This window comes from Rhinichthys klamathensis, unplaced genomic scaffold (genome assembly GCF_029890125.1).
Source record: "Rhinichthys klamathensis goyatoka isolate OS25496 unplaced genomic scaffold, OSU_Roscu_1.1 h1tg000547l_1, whole genome shotgun sequence".
Classification (NCBI taxonomy): Eukaryota; Metazoa; Chordata; class Actinopteri; order Cypriniformes; family Leuciscidae; genus Rhinichthys; species Rhinichthys klamathensis.
In genome coordinates, this window is record NW_026607018.1 from 216,245 (window position 1) to 235,280 (window position 19,036).

General features: G+C 37.9%; 2 protein-coding genes across 3 annotated transcripts in view; one reads left to right on the forward strand and one right to left on the reverse strand.

Moving 5' to 3' along the window:
- Positions 1-2,950, reverse strand: part of hhat (hedgehog acyltransferase) — a 67,319-nt gene extending 64,369 nt beyond the window's left edge. For both annotated transcript variants that reach the window (XR_008804359.1, XM_056238900.1), the window contains exons 1-2: positions 2,843-2,950; positions 2,198-2,323 (exon numbers count right to left, since the gene is read on the reverse strand). Coding sequence is in view for 1 of the 2 variants with exons in the window: in XM_056238900.1 (XP_056094875.1) it covers positions 2,198-2,312 (115 nt within the window). In the remaining variant the exon portion in view is untranslated. The remainder of the gene's footprint in view (positions 1-2,197; positions 2,324-2,842) is intronic.
- Positions 2,951-3,808: 858 nt separating this feature from the next.
- Positions 3,809-18,595, forward strand: acss1 (acyl-CoA synthetase short chain family member 1). The gene is made up of 14 exons (XM_056238880.1): positions 3,809-4,276; positions 4,477-4,573; positions 6,262-6,461; positions 9,349-9,524; positions 11,620-11,772; positions 13,518-13,665; positions 14,404-14,541; positions 15,773-15,865; positions 16,015-16,127; positions 16,625-16,751; positions 17,039-17,166; positions 17,614-17,677; positions 17,937-18,058; positions 18,290-18,595. Exons 1-14 carry the CDS (start codon positions 3,928-3,930, stop codon positions 18,464-18,466), a joined length of 2,085 nt encoding a protein of 694 aa, XP_056094855.1. The 5' UTR covers positions 3,809-3,927; the 3' UTR covers positions 18,467-18,595.
- The last annotated feature ends 441 nt before the right edge of the window (positions 18,596-19,036 follow it).

The following is a 19,036-nucleotide window of genomic DNA, read 5'->3' on the forward strand; positions in this document are numbered from 1 at the left end:
AGCCTAAAGTGTCTTTAAGATGAAGAAATTAAACCTGGCCAAACCATAAGACACAACATGCAATATTATATCAATATATATATATATACACTCACCGGCCACTTTATTAGGTACACCTGTCCAACTGCTCGTTAACACTTAATTTCTAAGCAGCCAATCACATGGCGGCAACTCAGTGCATTTAGGCATGTAGACATGGTCAAGACAATCTCCTGCAGTTCAAACCGAGCATCAGTATGGGGAAGAAAGTTGATTTGAGTGACTTTGAACGTGGCATGATTGTTGGTGCCAGAAGGGCTGGTCTGAGTATTTCAGAAACTGCTAATCTACTGGGATTTTCACGCACAACCATCTCTAGGGTTTACAGAGAATGGTCCGAAAAAGAAAAAACATCCAGTGAGCGGCAGTTCTGTGGGCGGAAATGCCTTGTTGATGCCAGAGGTCAGAGGAGAATGGCCAGACTGGTTCGAGCTGATAGAAGGGCAACAGTGACTGAAATAACCACTCGTTACAACCGAGGTATGCAGCAAAGCATTTGTGAAGCCACAACACGCACAACCTTGAGGCGGATGGGCTACAACAGCAGAAGACTCCACCGGGTACCACTCATCTCCACTACAAATAGGAAAAAGAGGCTACAATTTGCAAGAGCTCACCAAAATTGAACAGTTGAAGACTGGAAAAATGTTGCCTGGTCTGATGAGTCTCGATTTCTGTTGAGACATTCAGATGTTAGAGTCAGAATTTGGCGTAAACAGAATGAGAACATGGAACCATCATGCCTTGTTACCACTGTGCAGGCTGGTGGTGGTGGTGTAATGGTGTGGGGGATGTTTTCCTGGCACACTTTAGGCCCCTTAGTGCCAATTGGGCATCGTTTAAATGCCACGGCCTACCTGAGCATTGTTTCTGACCATGTCCATCCCTTTATGGCCACCATGTACCCATCCTCTGATGGCTACTTCCACCATGTCACAAAGCTCTAATCATTTCAAATTGGTTTCTTGAACATGACAATGAGTTCACTGTACTAAAATGGCCTCCACAGTCACCAGATCTCAACCCAATAGAGCTTCTTTGGGATGTGGTGGAACGGGAGATTCGCATCATGGATGTGCAGCCGACAAATCTGCGGCAACTGTGTGATGCCATCATGTCAATATGGACCAAACTCCCTGAGGAATGCTTCCAGCACCTTGTTGAATCTATGCCACGAAGAATTGAGGCAGTTCTGAAGGCAAAAGGGGGTCCAACCCGTTACTAGCATGGGGTACCTAATAAAGTGGCCGGTGAGTGTATATATATATATATATCAATAGCCTGTCGGTACTTAACATTGACTAATTTACTATTCACAAACTTATAAAGTGAAGGTTTTCTCAAGTATTCCGGTCACTTTTTTCAAAATTATTACTATTACAAGTATGAAGACTATATGGAACTGAAGACTATATGGAACTGAACCTAAAGTTATCTAAATAGTGTCCTTTAAAAATGCTGTTTTCTGATGGCAAAAATACTTATCTTTAAATGTATTATGAGATTCATCTATTGTTGTTATTTATGCAGTGTTTTGTTTTTTTGAGCATGAGGAAAGGCCCCATTTTAAAGCTTTATTTTTGCACTTTTTTGACTGGCATGTTTTGGTTGAAAGAGATAAAAATGGGTGCTGTGTGTTGCCTTTTGCTGACCTGAGATCCTGTCGTCCCTCAAAATGACAGCACAACCTTTTCAGAGCCTTTAGAGTCAGCAGTTAACACGACAGGACCGAGGTGTGCACATGCACGCACACACACACACACACACCACAGCAGCCCTTTTCAAACTGACACATCATAAAATAAAGTCCACGTGTGCACTGAAAATGCAGCAAAATTTTATTTTATATTCATTCTGAATAAATTAATCCAATTAAATGATTGAGCAGGTATATAATACTCATTTAATAACAATTTAATAATGTTTTATATGTCTAACTGACAAAATTGTGGAGGGGTGGTTGTCTAATGGTCATGCATTATGCATGTGATATACAGATTTTTCTTGAATTTTTTTAGGTTTGGGATTTGAATCTGTGTTCCCTTAATTTAAAATGTACAGTTGAACACCTGGGTGATCTTTTGAGTTACTGAGATTCCTGAGATCCTCTCTTATAACCTGAGTTTGTGTTTTGTTCTGGGACAGAAAGGCAGCTCACCTTTAGAAAACTTGTGCAGCTGGTAGAAAGAATAGAGATGAGAGGAGAAGGAGAGAATCCAGTAGGCCGTCATCTCCCATCGAGGTAGAGACACCAGCTCCCAATTTTGTGTCATGGAAACTGAACCTACAGGTTAGGAAGATACACTGTGATTGGTAAATCACTAGACTAGGAGTTTTGTCACCTGCAAACATCATGATTTTCATAAGTGAATCAAATTGGATTAAAAATAAGATTAAACTGTATTTTAGGAGGATGTGACAAGGTGTTTCATAGACTATAATCCCGCATAGTCAAATTTACGGAATATTAGCTAATATCTAAAAGATGTCATTCACCAGTAATAAGATTAAAATAAATGCGTTTCATGAACTACTTTATCTCCTTACCACAATTAACTCTACATAATCCTCGACTATAGCTGCTATATCAAGGAACCCCGAAATAAGAGGAGCCTGTGAAAATCGTGTTCAATAGTTCAATTGGGATGTAAAGTCCATCAAGATTTATTTGCTCAGAGTCATTCACCACTTTAAACAGATAAAAAGGTTTCTTTACACAAGCTAGCTAACTACATTATCATATCGCAAGTTTCGCAACAATTCCTGACCTATAAATATTTGCATAAACGTTTCAGTTACTCACATAAACAACAAACAGAAAAACTCTCGTGCCCGCTAAACGCTGCCGTGAAGCTCCGCCCTATGCTTCCGAGATTTGTCACGTCCCCGGATCCTGATTGGCTATTCTAACTACTACGTAATATCTAAATACAAGGGAAGCGGATTTGCTTAACCCTTAAGTCTGCTTTAATCCATAAGTTTCGTTTTGGCCAGTCCATTTTACTGCAAATTACAGATGTAACTTTTGTAATTAATCACACATATCCTGACTTCTCATACGCTGGAAGGTTCTGGCTTTAATGAACATATGGCTCAATAATGCTGTCCAGTGTGCATAACTCGTTCAGAAAAGGTAGCATTATGAACAAATGTAAACAAGTTATGCTTACAGCATGTTTACATTAGTATAATTATTTACGTAAAACCCCATAAATTTTCTCTCTCTCTATCTCTCTCTGTAGAATCTCTATAGAAGAAGACATTGTTAATTCACAATGTTCTGATCCAGGATCGTACGCCTAGATGTTCCAGATCTTTATTTTATATATCTTTAAAGAAATGGCCGTCCATTCATCCATCTGTCCTAGGAAAAGCGAGAAGAGGCTATATCTCCATCTGTCCATCCATCCATGTCTGTCTGAATTGCCCCTCTGTAAATATTTCACTAGGGGGCGCAGCCATCTTTGGGGTAGTTGAGTAGGCAGTTCGAGGCTCATGAATGCGAAACAAACGTCATAATAAATATAACACTTTCATGTGACATAAAGACGTTATATGTGATAATATGCAAACATAGCTACGGCTGCTTTTGAAACTATAATTTCACAGAATCTGAAAACAAAACATGTTTAAGCGTAATCTGAATCATACGTTTCGGGTTGTTGTGTATTGTGAGTGCATGACGACCGTAGGCTACAATCCAATATTATGTAACATTCAAAACTCCCAGTCAAAAGAAATAGCGGTGTTGTAATCGATTGTAAAACGCACAGCACAGCTTGTCAACAAGTTTCCTCCTCCCTCTCTTTCTTCGGAGGATCAGTCACGGTCACGGGCTGTGGTGGAAACTTGAGCAAACTTCACTCCAGCACATGACTGTGCGGGAAAATGGCTGGACGTGTGAGCACAAGCTTGCTGACTTCTTTGGTCAGGGAAAACATTGTCTTTAGAAACAAGAAATGTTTGCACAAAAGTGTTGTGTTCATCTCACGGTGTCATGCGAGGTCTCAGTCCAGCAGCGGCAGCATCAGCGCGGCTCAACCGGACCTCAGCTCGCATCTCGCTGGAAAGACCTACGCAGATCTATATGAACTTTCAGTCAAAGATCCAGAGACTTTCTGGGGATCCATCGCCAAGGAAAGATTGGCATGGACCAAACCTTTCTATCAAGTGGCGGACTGTGATCTGTCTAGCGGGAAAATCAACTGGTTTCTTGGAGGGCAATTGAATGTCTCGGGTGAGTCGCACCTTTTCTTTACTCTTAAGTTACTCCACTTCCCAATATTTCTTTCTATCTGAACAAAAAGTTATGAGTGTATTTGATCTTAACTGAGATGATTTTTTATTTTATTTTTACATTTCCCCATGCTTTGTAATTGCACAAAGAACAACTTTCTTGTCAGCAGTAAGCGCAGTAATTCCTCTTATGATTGACAGTGAATTGTTTGGATGTGCACGTGGCAAAGGATCCAGACAGAGTGGCCTTGATTTGGGAGAAAGATGAGCCTGGCACAGAGGAAAGGATCACATACAGGTACATTTGCTCCTGACTCCTGAGAAATGCACATGTGGCCAGTGGCCTTATCAACCCCCACCCACAGTTGTACAACATTTTTTACACACAGGGGTTATAGTAAGCAGTTTTAACATGTGTTTTTTAAACTAACTTTTATGTTGCTGTTTCTTTCTTTTTTTTATTGTCAGTATAGTATATTCAAGTAGTGACTAGTGGTCTTGTTTAGTGACTAGTGGTCTGTTTGTCACTAGTGCTTATTCATATCACAGCATGCTGGTTGCTTTGCTTCTGGTTACTAATCCCAGTATTTATATACTAAGTATTTTAATCATTTTAAATGAGCTTTTATTTGTATATTTTCAGTTTTAGTAATATTGTATGTGCTTTTGTCATTTTTATTAGTTTTTCCCAATATAAATTTAAGTTAGGTTTAAGTTAAATACTTCAGCTTATTTTATTTTAGTTCAAAATTTTCATCTAATATCTATATTTCAGCATTATTTCAATAATTGAAAACAATGCAAGTTATTGAGAACACTGCAAGTTACTATTCCAGTGGAATTGAGAACAAATGACACATTTTGCTATTGAATTCTGTTCAAATAAGAGTAGGACTGTATGTAGTACTAGTATGCTCATTTCCACTAGTTTTTCCTTTTGATTTCTTGTGCCATAATTTAAGTCTCACTTAAAGTTATTTAAGTTACTTTAAAAACACTAAGAATATCCGTTGTTCATACTGTTCTTTATAATGTTAGGGATAGAAAGGGTTAACGTGGTATTAGAGCTCACAACTGAAGAGTTTGGGGGGAATTTCTTCACATGCACTTTCTGGTGGAGAACAAAGGCTGGTTTTGAGGTTCCTGTGATGGAATGTGAGTTCCCCCGCTCTCTAGTGCCTGAAGTAAGGATTGAATTTTCCTGGCTCTGTTTCAGATCACTGCTGTTAACAGTAAGCTAAATATTTACAGGATCTACTGTCCTCACTGTTACCAAAACACAATGGTCAGGAGGCCAGTTTGCTCTGATCTAGCCTGCTCACCGAACCTTGAAAATTAACCATTTATCATCTTTTATTACGGAGATGTGAAGATTAATTTCCCCTAGTATCTCTTGTTCTAGGTCAGATGGGAAACATTTCAGGGTGTTTTGTGAAGCAGCAGTCAGATTGCACAATCAGTCTATGTGTGTAAAGGATTTCACCGTTAGCACAGCGCATGAACGCGTCACTTTCCTGCTTCCGTGGGTAAACAGGAAGTTAGAAGACATTGATTCACATTAGTATGAAAGTGAAAGTGTTTTGATTCTGATCTCACAACCATATGGAGGAGATAAAAAAAAACTTGAGGCGTGACGTATGTACAGTGCAGGCTGTACTGTAGGGTTCTCTGCTTAGACAAACACGTGTCTGTTTCTCATTTATGATCCGTTGAATGAAGATTAACTGTTTCCTCCTCGTAATAATATGTTCAGCAGGCCAACAAAAGCTTGCCGGTACTTTATTTTAGTGTAAATAAATTCATCATAGATTAAACTACACCCCATAAATGGCAGTTTGAAATCAGATGTGCATAATGACCATGATGTGACTACTATGTTCAGCACTTGAAGCACTTGAAATTTAACCATCACAGATTACTTTCCCACCCGCATTATTTCCTGTTACTCAGCTGTATGTTTATATCTTTAAAACATTCAAATCTCAGGGAGCTTCTGGAGATGACCTGTCGTCTTGCCAATACGTTGAAAAGTCATGGAGTCCAGAGGGGAGAGCGGGTGGCCATCTACATGCCTGTGTCTCCCATGGCAGTAGCAGCGATGTTGGCCTGTGCCCGTATAGGTGCCGTACACACTGTGGTGTTTGCAGGGTTCAGCTCAGAGGCTCTGGCTGGCAGAATTCAGGATGGTGAGTAAAATAATGTGGCCTTTTTTTCCAGCTGTAAAATCATTTTTGCTAGAGCGGTACTACAAATTGATGCAAAAAAATAATTGTGATGTTTTCAAACTAACAGCTTTTTTCATGTTATTTCAACCTGAGGTTAATTATACAGCTTACCATCTCTGGGAGCCATGTGTCACTATTAAATATGATCTGGCAAGAACAAGTTCTTGTATATTTGGAAACATTTTTTGTGAAATTGTGTTTGAAACTATCTAAACACAGAAATTGGAGAGGAGCACTGAGAAAATGATGCGCCATCATTGGTGGGATTGGTCAGTATAGTTCTAGGATGGAGTTCAGTTGCTCAAATTTCCGGCCTATTTAAAGGTGCAGTAAGTGATTTCTGAGAAACTGTCAGGGTTCTGTCACTCCAGTCTAGTTTATTCTTGGTTTTGTGACAGGGCCCTGACTGTCCTGAAACTGTATTTTCTTGTTTTTGTCTGAGTGTGCGGTTTCGAGCCGTGCACTCACTTGTCTGTGTGCCTTGTTTCAAGTTTGGAGCGTGGTGTTCGGATTCCGGCACTCATGTCTAGTTTGGCTTCGGTTCTTTGTCGGGATTCGGACATTCATCCTCTGTGTGTTTTTCTTCTGTTGTGTTGAGCGCACAGATTAAGCATTCGCTCATTCTTCGTGCGCTCCGTCTTGTTGTGTGAGTGTGCGGTTTCGAGTTCACTCGGGTCGTACGCTCTTCTGTCAGGGTGTTGTGTTCTGTGTAGCTCGCGGTTCATGTTTACATCAGCCGCGTGCTTTTTCGTTGTCGCACGTGGCTCGTATATTTATCAGCCGCGTGCTTTCATGTTATGTTTTGTCTTGTGTTGTGCAGCACGCAGCTTGTGTTTTTGTTTTATTTTTTATTAAATAAAAAAGCCCTTTTCTGCATCGAGTCCTCGCTTCATCCCATCACCCCAACCCTGACAGAAATGCTGTTAAAAGTGGATCAGACTGAGCACCACAGCACATTTGTAGCAATCAGCAGCAGTAGCTATGTTTCACTGAACCAAGATGTGCTTTTGTTGTCATTTTAGCTATAGTAAAACAGGACAGTTTTGAGTGTCATTGTTTGTCTATAGCTGGTGTGCTGCTGGCGACTAACAATGGACACTTACTCGTATACTGTTGTGTACTGTATGCAAATTTTTTGTCCTTGTCGTTCATTCGTCATCTTCGCTTTATTTTTCGAGAAGCATTATTTTGCTTCTCTTCAGCTATGATAAAGAGACGTCTACTCTTGCAATGCATGTTTGTGCATTTTGGGGGCGGAGCAATGAAGGGAGGGGTGTGTTTGTTTGGATTGATTTCAAATATCAACAGTGTTCAACAATGTTTCTCAGAAATTGCTTACTGCACCTATAAAGGAAGCATGTAATGGCATCTACAACTTTTTTAGGAGGATTTTTAATGACAAAATTTATGAATTGTTAAATGTAAAATTATTAGTGAAAAAGTGGTTTCTACAGAAATACAAAGGTATCTTTAGAAATAGTTTGCACTACCATTCAAAAGTTTGGGGTCAGTAAGATTTTTTTTTTCTTTTTCTGAAGGACCATGTGAAACTATTGGCTGCTGAAAAAATTCAGCTTTTCCATCACAGGAATAAATACATTTTTAAAATAAATTTAAATAGAAAATAATTCTTTTAAATTGTAATCATTTTTCACTAAATTAATTTTTTCACTATTTTTGAACAATTGAATGCAACCTTGGTGAGCGCAAGAGACTTCTTTCAAAAACAATATTTACAATAAAATAAAATAAAAAAATAAAATAAAATCTTATTGACTCAACTTTTGAATGGCAGCTTAGGTATTTTGGTGAAAGATTACGAAGATTTTTCCCCCCCTTACATGCACTGATGAATTGTGCACATGTTTAAAATATAAACATAGTCAATTTTAGTTTCTTGTTGACTATTGGAATTGATTGAACATAACATGGTTTAAACTTTAAAGTCCTTTCCTAGTTACTCAATTCTAGTAAAAAGCCCTGCATGCTTTTCAGGGAATACTGAGCTTGACTGAAAAGTCAGGTGTGTTTCCATGTTATGAATGTTTTATTCATGCTACAGTATAGCATTGTAAACCCTACTGTAGAGCATCTTGGGATGTGTATGTGTACGTGATGGTCTGGACAGAGATAAGTTTCAGAGGGCGTTTGTTTTCAGACCTGCCTGTCTTTATCTTATTTATTAAAACAGACACTGAGCAGATGTTTCTTTCTGATCTTATTTGATGTAATATGAACAAATAAAGTCCAACGACAGCACTGCAGTTGAGGCAGTTTTCTTAAAATATTGCAAACTTTAAAAATAGTATCAATTGCTTTCTTAAAATGACCTTAAATGAATTATGTTTACACATACAGTGCTATCATATCTAAATTTTAGGGCTGTCAAAAGATTAATCGCGATTAATCGCATCCAAAATAAAAGTTTGTGTTTACATAATATATGTGTGTGTACTGTGTATAATTATTTTGTATATAAATGCACACACGTATATATTTCAGAAAAATGTTATTTATATATAAAATGTTTATATTATATAAAATATACATTATATATAGGCTACATTCAGTCTATATACAGTATATACATGCAAATATTTATTAAATACACATGCATGTGTGGGTATTTATGTATTAAAAATAATTATACACAGTACACACACATATATTATGTAAACACAAACTTTTATTTTGGATGCGATTAATTGTTTGACAGCCCTACTAAATTTAGCTCCCAGTTAGTGGTAACAAGCACATCAGCTCAGTGGCTGTATCAGCAATTGTACACTGTCAGTGAATGCCTGTTCTAGTGTCTGTTTCATTTTATCTTTCTCTCCAATACACACAGCCCAGTGCAAGTTCGTCATCACATGCAACCAAGGCGTTAGGGGCGGCCGTCACTTCGATCTGAAGTCCACGGTGGACAAAGCAGTGAAGAGCTGTCCGTCTGTCCGGCATGTGTTTGTGGCCAAGAGAACTAACAATAGCTTGCCAATGGGCAAACTAGACATTCCATTAGATGAGGTAAATCACACAACAATGACCTCCTGCAGTGTACAGAGATTAGAAAGCCAAACTAGAAACATTTAGTCAATATTTTCTGAATTGTTGAACTTCTCTCTGCCAGAGCTCAACAATAAGACCAGCAGAATACCTTATAATTTCCAGCTATTATTGCAATGTAATATAATAAAGAAAACTTAACTAAAAAAAAAAAAAAACATTTATATGTGTGGAAAATATATTATAAAAAATACTACTTTTTTAAACAACAATACATACAACACATGACAATAAATATTAAATATTAATAAAGTCTAATCAACAAATTACACACTCAAAACCAGAAATTAAAAAAGATAAATATACAATTATCTTGGCTCGATCAGGCAAGAAAAAAAATTCTTTATTTGTTTTGAGCTCTATCTGTGTTTTTTACCAATGTGCCAGACAAAACATGTGCTGTTGAAAGATATTTTGTTCAGCCATAAAAGATAAAAGTAACATGACTGCAACAAGGGAGAAGTTGTTTAGCTTAAGCAGAATTTTAAAAGGGTTTACATTTGGCAAAACATCAAATCATGCATACATGTTTCCAATTATTTTATACCTTTGCAGTGTGTAGGTCACTTTCTGCTATGTTTACAGTTAGTAAGGTTTCATCTTGAAGGTACATGGCTTTTCAAAGCTTTCTAATGGTTTGTGAAGTGGGGAAGGAATGTGTCCATAATTTGTACCTAATTAAGACAGAAGACTAGGACTATAGTTCTGTTTCCACTTCATTTGAGCAGTCTTGTTTTGCCTTGCCAGAATTGTCTCTGTCTGCCTGTCTCTATAGTGATGTTCACCCACTCTGTACAAGGGCACACATTTTCCTTGTCTAGAATTGGTCACATAGTGGGCACATGCTCTGCCAGTTTGACAGTTTCTCAGAAAAAATGAATTAGACATGATAGGCTGATCTGGGCCTCTCTAAACTCTGCACATGCAGTTAAATGGGCTTTAGAGTTATGTTTTAAGATATAATGTTTTGGTTGCAGGGTCAATATCTCATTATTGGCAGGAAACGCACTAGCCTTCAACATTAATGGTGGTAAAACAAGCAGAAAATCAATTTAGACTATACAAAGAAAGATTATTATTTTATTACACAACACATACAAGCCAATAACAAAGCACGTAACTGAAAGTTAACACATTTATGCCTGCATGAAAAATGCATAATAAATATCCAGGTGATTATTAAAATTTATCTTGCATTTGAGTGATTATTAATTTAGTTCTGAAGAACACCATAGACACTTCCGTAAGCTCTGCAGTCACAGCTGCACGTGAAGGTGTGGAAAGTTGTTCTTCCTACTGTGTGTAATTTCCATATCAAAGATGTGTTATTGTCACAGCATACCTCGACGATGAAGAACTTCACACCGCATCCTCCCCCTATTGAGCTTATATTTACAGGATTAACATGTTATGATTTTATTTTAAATTAAATATTAAAACAGCACAAAAGTAGTTTAATAATAAAGCAATCAATTACTAATTAATACTTGATAATTAATGTAATAGGCTCTAAAATTGCTCTAAAATCAAAGCCATTTGTCTCACCAAGTTGTGTTCCAATTTGATGTTGATATCACAAAAATTGAGGTTCCTATGTGGTTTTGTTTAGGCGCTATTAAAAAAAATAGCCACCCAGTTGGATATGTTCTCCTGTCAAAAAAGTTCTGTCAGAATATCACTTCTATCATAAAACATTTACCAAATATGAAACCTTGAGGTTTCGACCTTTCCAGTGATACATATTTTGGCACCACCCACTATATATATATATATATATATATATATATATATATATATATATATATATATATATATATATATATACACAGTAGTTAACATTTGAAGTGGATCAAAACCTTTCATCAAAGTTAAACATGAATTTTGAACAATACCCGTTCTTGTCTTAGGACAACTTTGATGATCTTTTTTGATCCACTTCAAATGTTGACTACTGTGTATATATACCATACTTGATTGTTTTATATAAACTATTTATATCATACACACAATAAAACAAGAATTTAAAATAGTCTAATGAATACTTTGTCTGTGCCAGGTGATGGCGAGACAGTCTTCAGTGTGTGCTCCAGAGCCCATGGACAGCGAGGAGATGTTGTTCATGCTGTATACCTCAGGCAGTACGGGTAAACCCAAGGGCATCGTTCACACGCAGGCTGGTTACCTGCTCTACGCTTCCCTCACACATCAGGTATGTCACTGTGCTTCTCTGATCACACTGATGCTGTCACACTGGCTGAAGATAACAACACTGAGCAAAGTTTTAAATGGAAGTGTTTTTTTAAAGTGCAAAAATACATATGGATATATGTACTGCATGTGTATGTGTGTACACACACACACACACACACACACACACACACACACACACACACACAGGTGAGCCAAAACATTATGACCAGTCACAGATGAAACCAATATCATTGATCATATTAAGCTCTGAGTATATCTGATGATAAGCAAACAATCAGTTCTCATAATTAACGTGTTGGATGCAGGAGAAATGAGTCGGAATAAAGATCTGAGCGATTTTGACAAGGGCCAAATTGTTATGGCAAGGCGATATGGTCAGAGTATCTCTGAAACGGCAAGGTTTGTGGGTTCTTCCCTGTCAGCAGTTTTATTGGGCGCCTCATCGATGCATGAGGGCAGTGAAGGCTATCCTGTCTCGCCTAAGCCAACAGAAGGTCTACAGTGGCACAAGTTACACAAAATATTAATGATGGTTATGAGAGAAATGTGTCACAACACACAGTGCATCTCACTCTGCTGTGTATGGGGCCCCGTAGCTGCATACCAATCAGAGTGCCAGTGATGACCCCTGTCCACCATTGAAAGCGCCTACAATACGAAAACGTCGGAACTGGACAGTAAAAGAAGGTTGCCTGGTCCAATGAGTCTTGTTTTCTTTTACATGTCACCTTTATTTATATAGCGCTTTTTACAATACAGATTGTATCAAAGCGCTTCACAGTGATAACATGAAAACAATATAACAAAGTTTGTTTCTAAAAGAAATTAACGTGGATGCGGGACATACATCACGTGGATGTCCATGTACGTGTGCGCCATTTACCTGGGGAAGTGATGGCACCAGGATGCACTGTCCCAGTGAGGGAGTGTGATGCTCTGGACAATATTCTTCTGGGAAATCCTGGGTCTGGCTATCATGTGGACTAAATTTGACATGTGCCACCTACCTAAACATTGTTGCTGACCAGGTACACCTTATTCAGCAGGATAATGCACCCTGCCACACTGCACACATTGTTCAGGAATGGTTTGAGAAACATTATGAAGAGTTCAAGGTGTTGCTCTGGCCTCCAAATTCCCCAGATCTCAATCCAGTTGAGCATCTGTGGGATGTGCTGGACCCCAACAAACTCAATCCACTGCGGCTCCACTTCACAACCTAGAGGACTTGAAGGATCTGCTGCAAATGTCTTGGTGCCAGATACCACAGGACACCTTCAGGGGTCTTGTAGAGTCCATGCCTTGCGGAGTCTTTGCTGTTTTGGCCAAACATGGAGGACCAACAGCATATTAGGCAGGTGGTCATAATGTTTTTGCTCTTTTTCGTATATCTGAACAGAATAATAATGGTGGTAACATGGTAAATATACCATGGTATTTATAATAATGCTACTCAAGCTGTTATTTTTTATTAAACCTACAGTGTCTTTAACCAAATGTAATATGTTGTATTATAATAATAAAATACAGTCTAACGATTTTTTCCTTGCCCTGCATTGTAGTTTGTGTGTACAACCTGGCAAACCTCATCAAATGTTTTATGTTACATTTACATACCACATTTATAGCACATTTACAAAAACATGCACAATGAATATACATTCAGCAATCAATTTTCTGAATAGCTTTAGAGGCTGTAATTTTTGTCCATTTGTGTAACTGAATACCTGTCTGTGGTTGCAGTATGTGTTTGACTACACACCTGGAGATGTGTTTGGCTGTGTTGCTGACATCGGTTGGATTACGGGTCACAGTTATGTGGTGTATGGACCCCTGTGTAATGGAGCCACTTCTGTTCTGTTTGAGAGTACACCCGTGTACCCCAATCCAGGTGAAATATCAGGAGAAATGACATGTACTTATGAGCAAGGGCATGCAGTATGTATAATGCACATGCACTCTATTTCTTTTTTAGTTTTAATTTCAGATTTAGTTATTGTGGTTTATAGGCATGCTAAAAAAAAAAGTGCATTTGCAGACAATAAGTAAAGTTAAATTTTTAAAACATTTAAAATGCATCTCTACAAAGAGAATTAAACAAGATGTGGTGTTTGGGAGACATAACTACCGGTATTCATTCCTGAAGTTTATAATTGTGTCAGTCGTGTTCCTTTTCTCGTCCATTCCGAATGAGGTGGCGACCCCTCTAGATCATGTCAGATAGGGTTACTGTCCCTCCCAGCCCTTCAGAATGAAGGAACTTCTTTTGTTCAGCTGTCAGATAAAATCTTGTGACACATTAACCTGTATAATGTGCCTTATCTGCCTTTATGAGTGTATTTGAATGGAAATTAGTCTTCATGAGTGGCCGTAAAGCAGTGCTCTTTACAATGTGACCTCTGCAGGAAACTTTTCCATTGTTGTCTTCCTGCTTTTCGAAAGCCTCTGTTTCTGTGCGTGTATCAGTTAGGCAATGTGCTTGTGTAATATTGGGTTTTAATTAGTCATAATTACTGTTGATCATATTTTTTTGTAAGCTCATAACTTATGTGTTTTGTTGAAGTGCTATGTGGTTGTAAATCAAACACTTCATTATCTTTGTCTTGACTGTGTTTTGTGACTGTTTTAGGTCGTTACTGGGAGACAGTTCAGAGGTTAAGAATAAACCAGTTTTATGGAGCTCCTACTGCCATCAGATTACTCCTGAAATATGAGGAAAACTGGGTGAAGAAATATGACAGGTCATCACTGAAGACACTTGCATCTGGTGAGTCTTCAAAAGTTTCATGGCAAATATATTTATATTTGGAGTTATGATCTATTATATTTGTTTGTTGCAGTACACTAACTACCATTCAAAAGTTCGGGGTCAGTAAGATTTTTTATTCTCTGCAAGGATGCATTAAATTGATCAAAAGTGATAATAAAAAAAATCTATTTAAAATAAAACCTATTCTTTTGTAAGAAAGGTTTCTTGAGCAGCAAATCAGCATATTAGAGTGATTTCTGAAGGATCATGTGACACTGAAGACTGAAGTAATGATGCTGATAATTCAGCTTTGCCATCAAAGGAATAAATTGCATTTTAAAATATATACAAAAGAAAACAGTTTCTTTTAAATTGTAATAATATTTCACAATTTAACTGCTTATTTTTGATCAAATAAATGCAGCATCTTGGTGAGCATTAGAGACTTACCCACTACAAAATTTTAAAGGGCAGTGTGTATTAAACACACACCCATTTTGTCTAGAATTGCTTAATATGATATTTGTCTCTGCTTAGTTCCACACAGCCAACAAAATCAAAATTGACCTGCGTTGTAAAAAAATGTGAATTTCAATGTGAATTGTATTTCAATTTCAAATTCCAATAAACTGTTTTTTAATTATATAGTTAGAAAATGTAATGTTTTTTACTCAGTGTAAATACATCTTGAGACTTAAATCTTTCATTGCCATTTAGTTACAGCAGTGTGAAAGTCAGTGTGTTATTTATCATTTAACACTTTTTATTACGACTTAACCCAGGGTTACTTGAGGTGGATTGCTCCTGTAGTAAGAGGGAAAAGTGCATTGCAATGGCACAATGGGGATGGGGAACTCATCAGCTCTCCAGTTCAAAGGTCACCATTTTCAGGGTTTGAACTGAAGAAGTACAGTATCTGGGCTGGTGTTTCAAGCATTAAGCCACAGTTAAAGTTTAGCCTGCTTACTCTAGATTATTTTTAATGAGTCTAGTCACACAGCTTTTGAGTTCAACAATGGAAAATCTGACTTTGCGCCAAACATCAAGGACACTAGATCGTGTGCACAGCCGGTCTGGGTTTTGTTGGCCCCTTTAGGACCTGTCAGTTCCACTTGAAAATATAGGGCTAAGATTTCCTTGAATTGCAAAGTCAATCCATCATACCAACTTAGAGAGCATGTTTTTAAGTGTTTATGGTCGATGAATTTGTCTATTTAAATGACCATGTGAATGTGTGATCTGTTGGCAGTTGGAGAGCCCATTAATCACGAGGCGTGGGAATGGTTCCATAATGTGGTCGGGGATGGACGATGCCCTCTGGTGGACACATGGTGGCAGACAGGTAAAAGGAAATTGCTGCATCTGTTCTCGTCTGTATAACATACCCTTGATCTTCAGTCTGGCAGCACTGATCAGATGATTTACCATGCGTGACGTTATTCAGAAATAAATAGATCGTTCACCAGGCTCTCTCTCTCTCTCTCTCTTCAGAAACTGGAGGTGTGTGTATCGCCCCACTCCCAGCTGAACCGGGAGCAGAGATCCGTCCTGCCATGGCTATGAGACCCTTTTTTGGCATCCAGCCGGCACTGTTTGGGGAGAAGGTGATTTATACTTGTTTATTTGTTTCCTGACTCACGGCTTGGTCACTTGTTGTTTAGGAACATAGGGTGCATTTATAGCAGTTTCTGTTAAAAAAACTCAGTGCTTTTTCTGTTTTCTATAGTAGTTTGTTCTACAATTGTTCTAGATACAGTAATTGTTAGCAGACTTTCTTATTCAGACCTAAACAAGGGCAATATTTGTCTTTTGCTCTGCCTGGATCCAATGCACTTAGCTTCTCCTGCTGTGTTTAAAGAAAGCTTTGTATTACAGACCTTGATGGACGTCAAATTCTCTTCTGTGCGGGTGGGTGGGTGGGTGGAGAGTAATAATAATGTGTGCTGGAGCAGGTCCAATTTCCTCTGAGGCTTTTGTTACACTCTGGGGAGAGAGACAGAGATTTTTACCCCCTCCCATGAAGATCAACTGAGAGACATCTCAATGTACATGTTTTTACTAGTTGTGTGGAATAATCACCAACCTTTTGGTTCTTCAACAGGGACAGATAATAACAGGAAATGATGTCAATGGAGCTCTGTGCATAAGCCAGCCATGGCCTGGAATGGCCAGAACCATATTTGGGGACCACCAGAGATTCGTCGATGCATATTTCAAACCATACCGAGGTGAGCCAGAGCCCTGGGGCTCAGGAAGCTCCTTCTTTTATAAAAGTTTTGAAAAGGAAAAGTTTTGATACTTGTTGAATTATGTTCTTTCTGACTTTGTCTTTAAAGTGAGTGTCCTGGCTGGGAAAATCTTTTTGAATTTTCAAATGTGCTTTCTATTGTTGTGAATTGCACTCACAATAACTCCATTTAAGTTTTTACTTCATAAAAAGTTTGAAATCAAAGTCGACAGATAGTGATCAGAGGTATAAGTTGATCTTGAGGTGTTAACTGATGCCATGCCATAGGTCAGTATTTTACGGGAGATGGGGCGCACCGCACCAAAGACGGTTACTACCAGATCACAGGACGAATGGATGACGTCATCAATATCAGTGGGCATCGGCTGGGCACCGCCGAGATAGAAGATGCACTGGTGAGAGCTGAAGTTCATTACAGAAATGAATTACATGCAGGGTTTTTTATTTTATTTTAAATATGAGTACAATATAAAAACATGTATGTACACAATAAGTGCATTGTATCAAGTGATTACTTAAATGTTAGTACATAGTAGTTAAGGACACCTAATATATAGTGGGACCTATATTATTATGATGATTTAAAATGTTCTATAGAGAGTCTTTTACAGAGCTGAAGCAAATGTACACTACTGTTCATAAGTTTGGAGTCAGAAAGATTTTTTTTTTTTAAAATATATGAATACTTTTATTCAGCGATGATGCACTGAATTCAAATAAATGCTGTTCTTTTGAACTTTCTATTCATCAAAGAATCCTGAAAAAAATGTTTCACCGTTTCCATACAAATATTAAGCAGCACAAGTGTTTTCAATATCGATTATGTGTTTCTCTGGCATCAGGATGAACATCCAGACGTTCCTGAAACTGCAGTGATCGGAATTCCTCATGAGATTAAAGGAGAAGGTAAGGCCCCCGACGATCTCACCTTTTTTCATTCATGAGCCATCTGGAACACATGCACCCGCCCAAGCAAGCAGAGACCTTTTGACCCACAATTCATTGTGTGCATTACAACACCCTTGGCCATTGTGAAAAGAACAAAAATAATAAAGACACAATTAACTGTCACAAAATATTCAGTGTTTAAAGCAAATGTAAAGGGATTTTACCTTGCCTGTTTACATTTCTCTCACTTTATCTTCCTGTCTTTCTCTTTCACCAGTTCCATTTGCATTTGTAGTTTTAAAAGAATCTGCTACTGAGAACCAGCAGGCTGTTGTGGGAGAGCTGAGACTCCTAGTGGCTACTAAAATAGCTAAATATGCCGTCCCTGATCACTTCCTGGTAAAATCAGTAACATCTTTTTTATTTAAACTTGTTGTACAGTGTTAATTATTTGATCTATATTTATGTATTCAAGAACATTTATATCAGGAGTATTTACAAAGAGCGATTATGACTGATCATAGAATCAACCAAAATATGTTGTCTTAACCATCACTGTCTGTCTGTACAGATGGTTTTAAGATTTATTTGTTTTGTCAGCTGTGAAGCATCTCTGCTCTCTTCTTTAAGGTTGTGAAGCGTCTTCCTAAAACACGCTCTGGAAAAATCATGAGGAGAATCTTGCGAAAGGTCGCCATGCACGACACTAGCAACCTGGGGGACGTCTCCACGCTGGACGACCCCTCTGTCGTTTCAGAGATCGTTGAGGCACAAAAACACTACAAAAATCATGCAACCAAGAAGTAGAAAAAGACTGTTGAGATGTTGCCACGTTTAATTTGAGGAACTATGAATATGATACTGTGATGACAAGTAATTCATGTGTAAATGTGAGAGTAGCAACAATGTTGGCTACACAGAATGCATACATTGCAGGTTAAATGCTTTCATATGTAGTGAAACATGCACCTGAATCCTTGAGGTTTGTGCAACTTGGACAAACATCTTTTTAAACATGAAGCGTTTGGCACAGTGTTCTTCCTGTAGGCAGAGACTGGATGAGATTTTCTGTGGAACGTCAATAATTTGTTCATGAGAGAGGATTTTATTTTTTAAGGTGCTCAATCAGTTTGTCTTCAGGTAAATCTCACCTCGCTCATATTTCCTTGTTTTCTTTGAAGCCTCTTTGGAGTTTTATGCCTTAATTTCCTTATGTTTATGACAAAATAAACATGATATAACTGATTCATATTCAATCAATACTAAAATGACATAATTATATGATACATGCTTCACATATTATAAGTGGAAGTCTAAATGTTTCCATTTGATTCTTAGTATTTTCTTAGAATAACAAAATCTGTATTTTGAACATTA

Excerpts from the sequence above, each read along its gene's own strand:
- acss1 (XM_056238880.1), top strand. The coding sequence starts at position 3,928 with ATGGCTGGACGTGTGAGCACAAGCTTGCTGACTTCTTTGGTCAGGGAA. Across the intron at positions 9,525-11,619 it reads TAGACATTCCATTAGATGAG|GTGATGGCGAGACAGTCTTC; the intron begins GTAAATCACACA and ends TGTCTGTGCCAG. Across the intron at positions 17,167-17,613 it reads CCGAGATAGAAGATGCACTG|GATGAACATCCAGACGTTCC; the intron begins GTGAGAGCTGAA and ends CTCTGGCATCAG.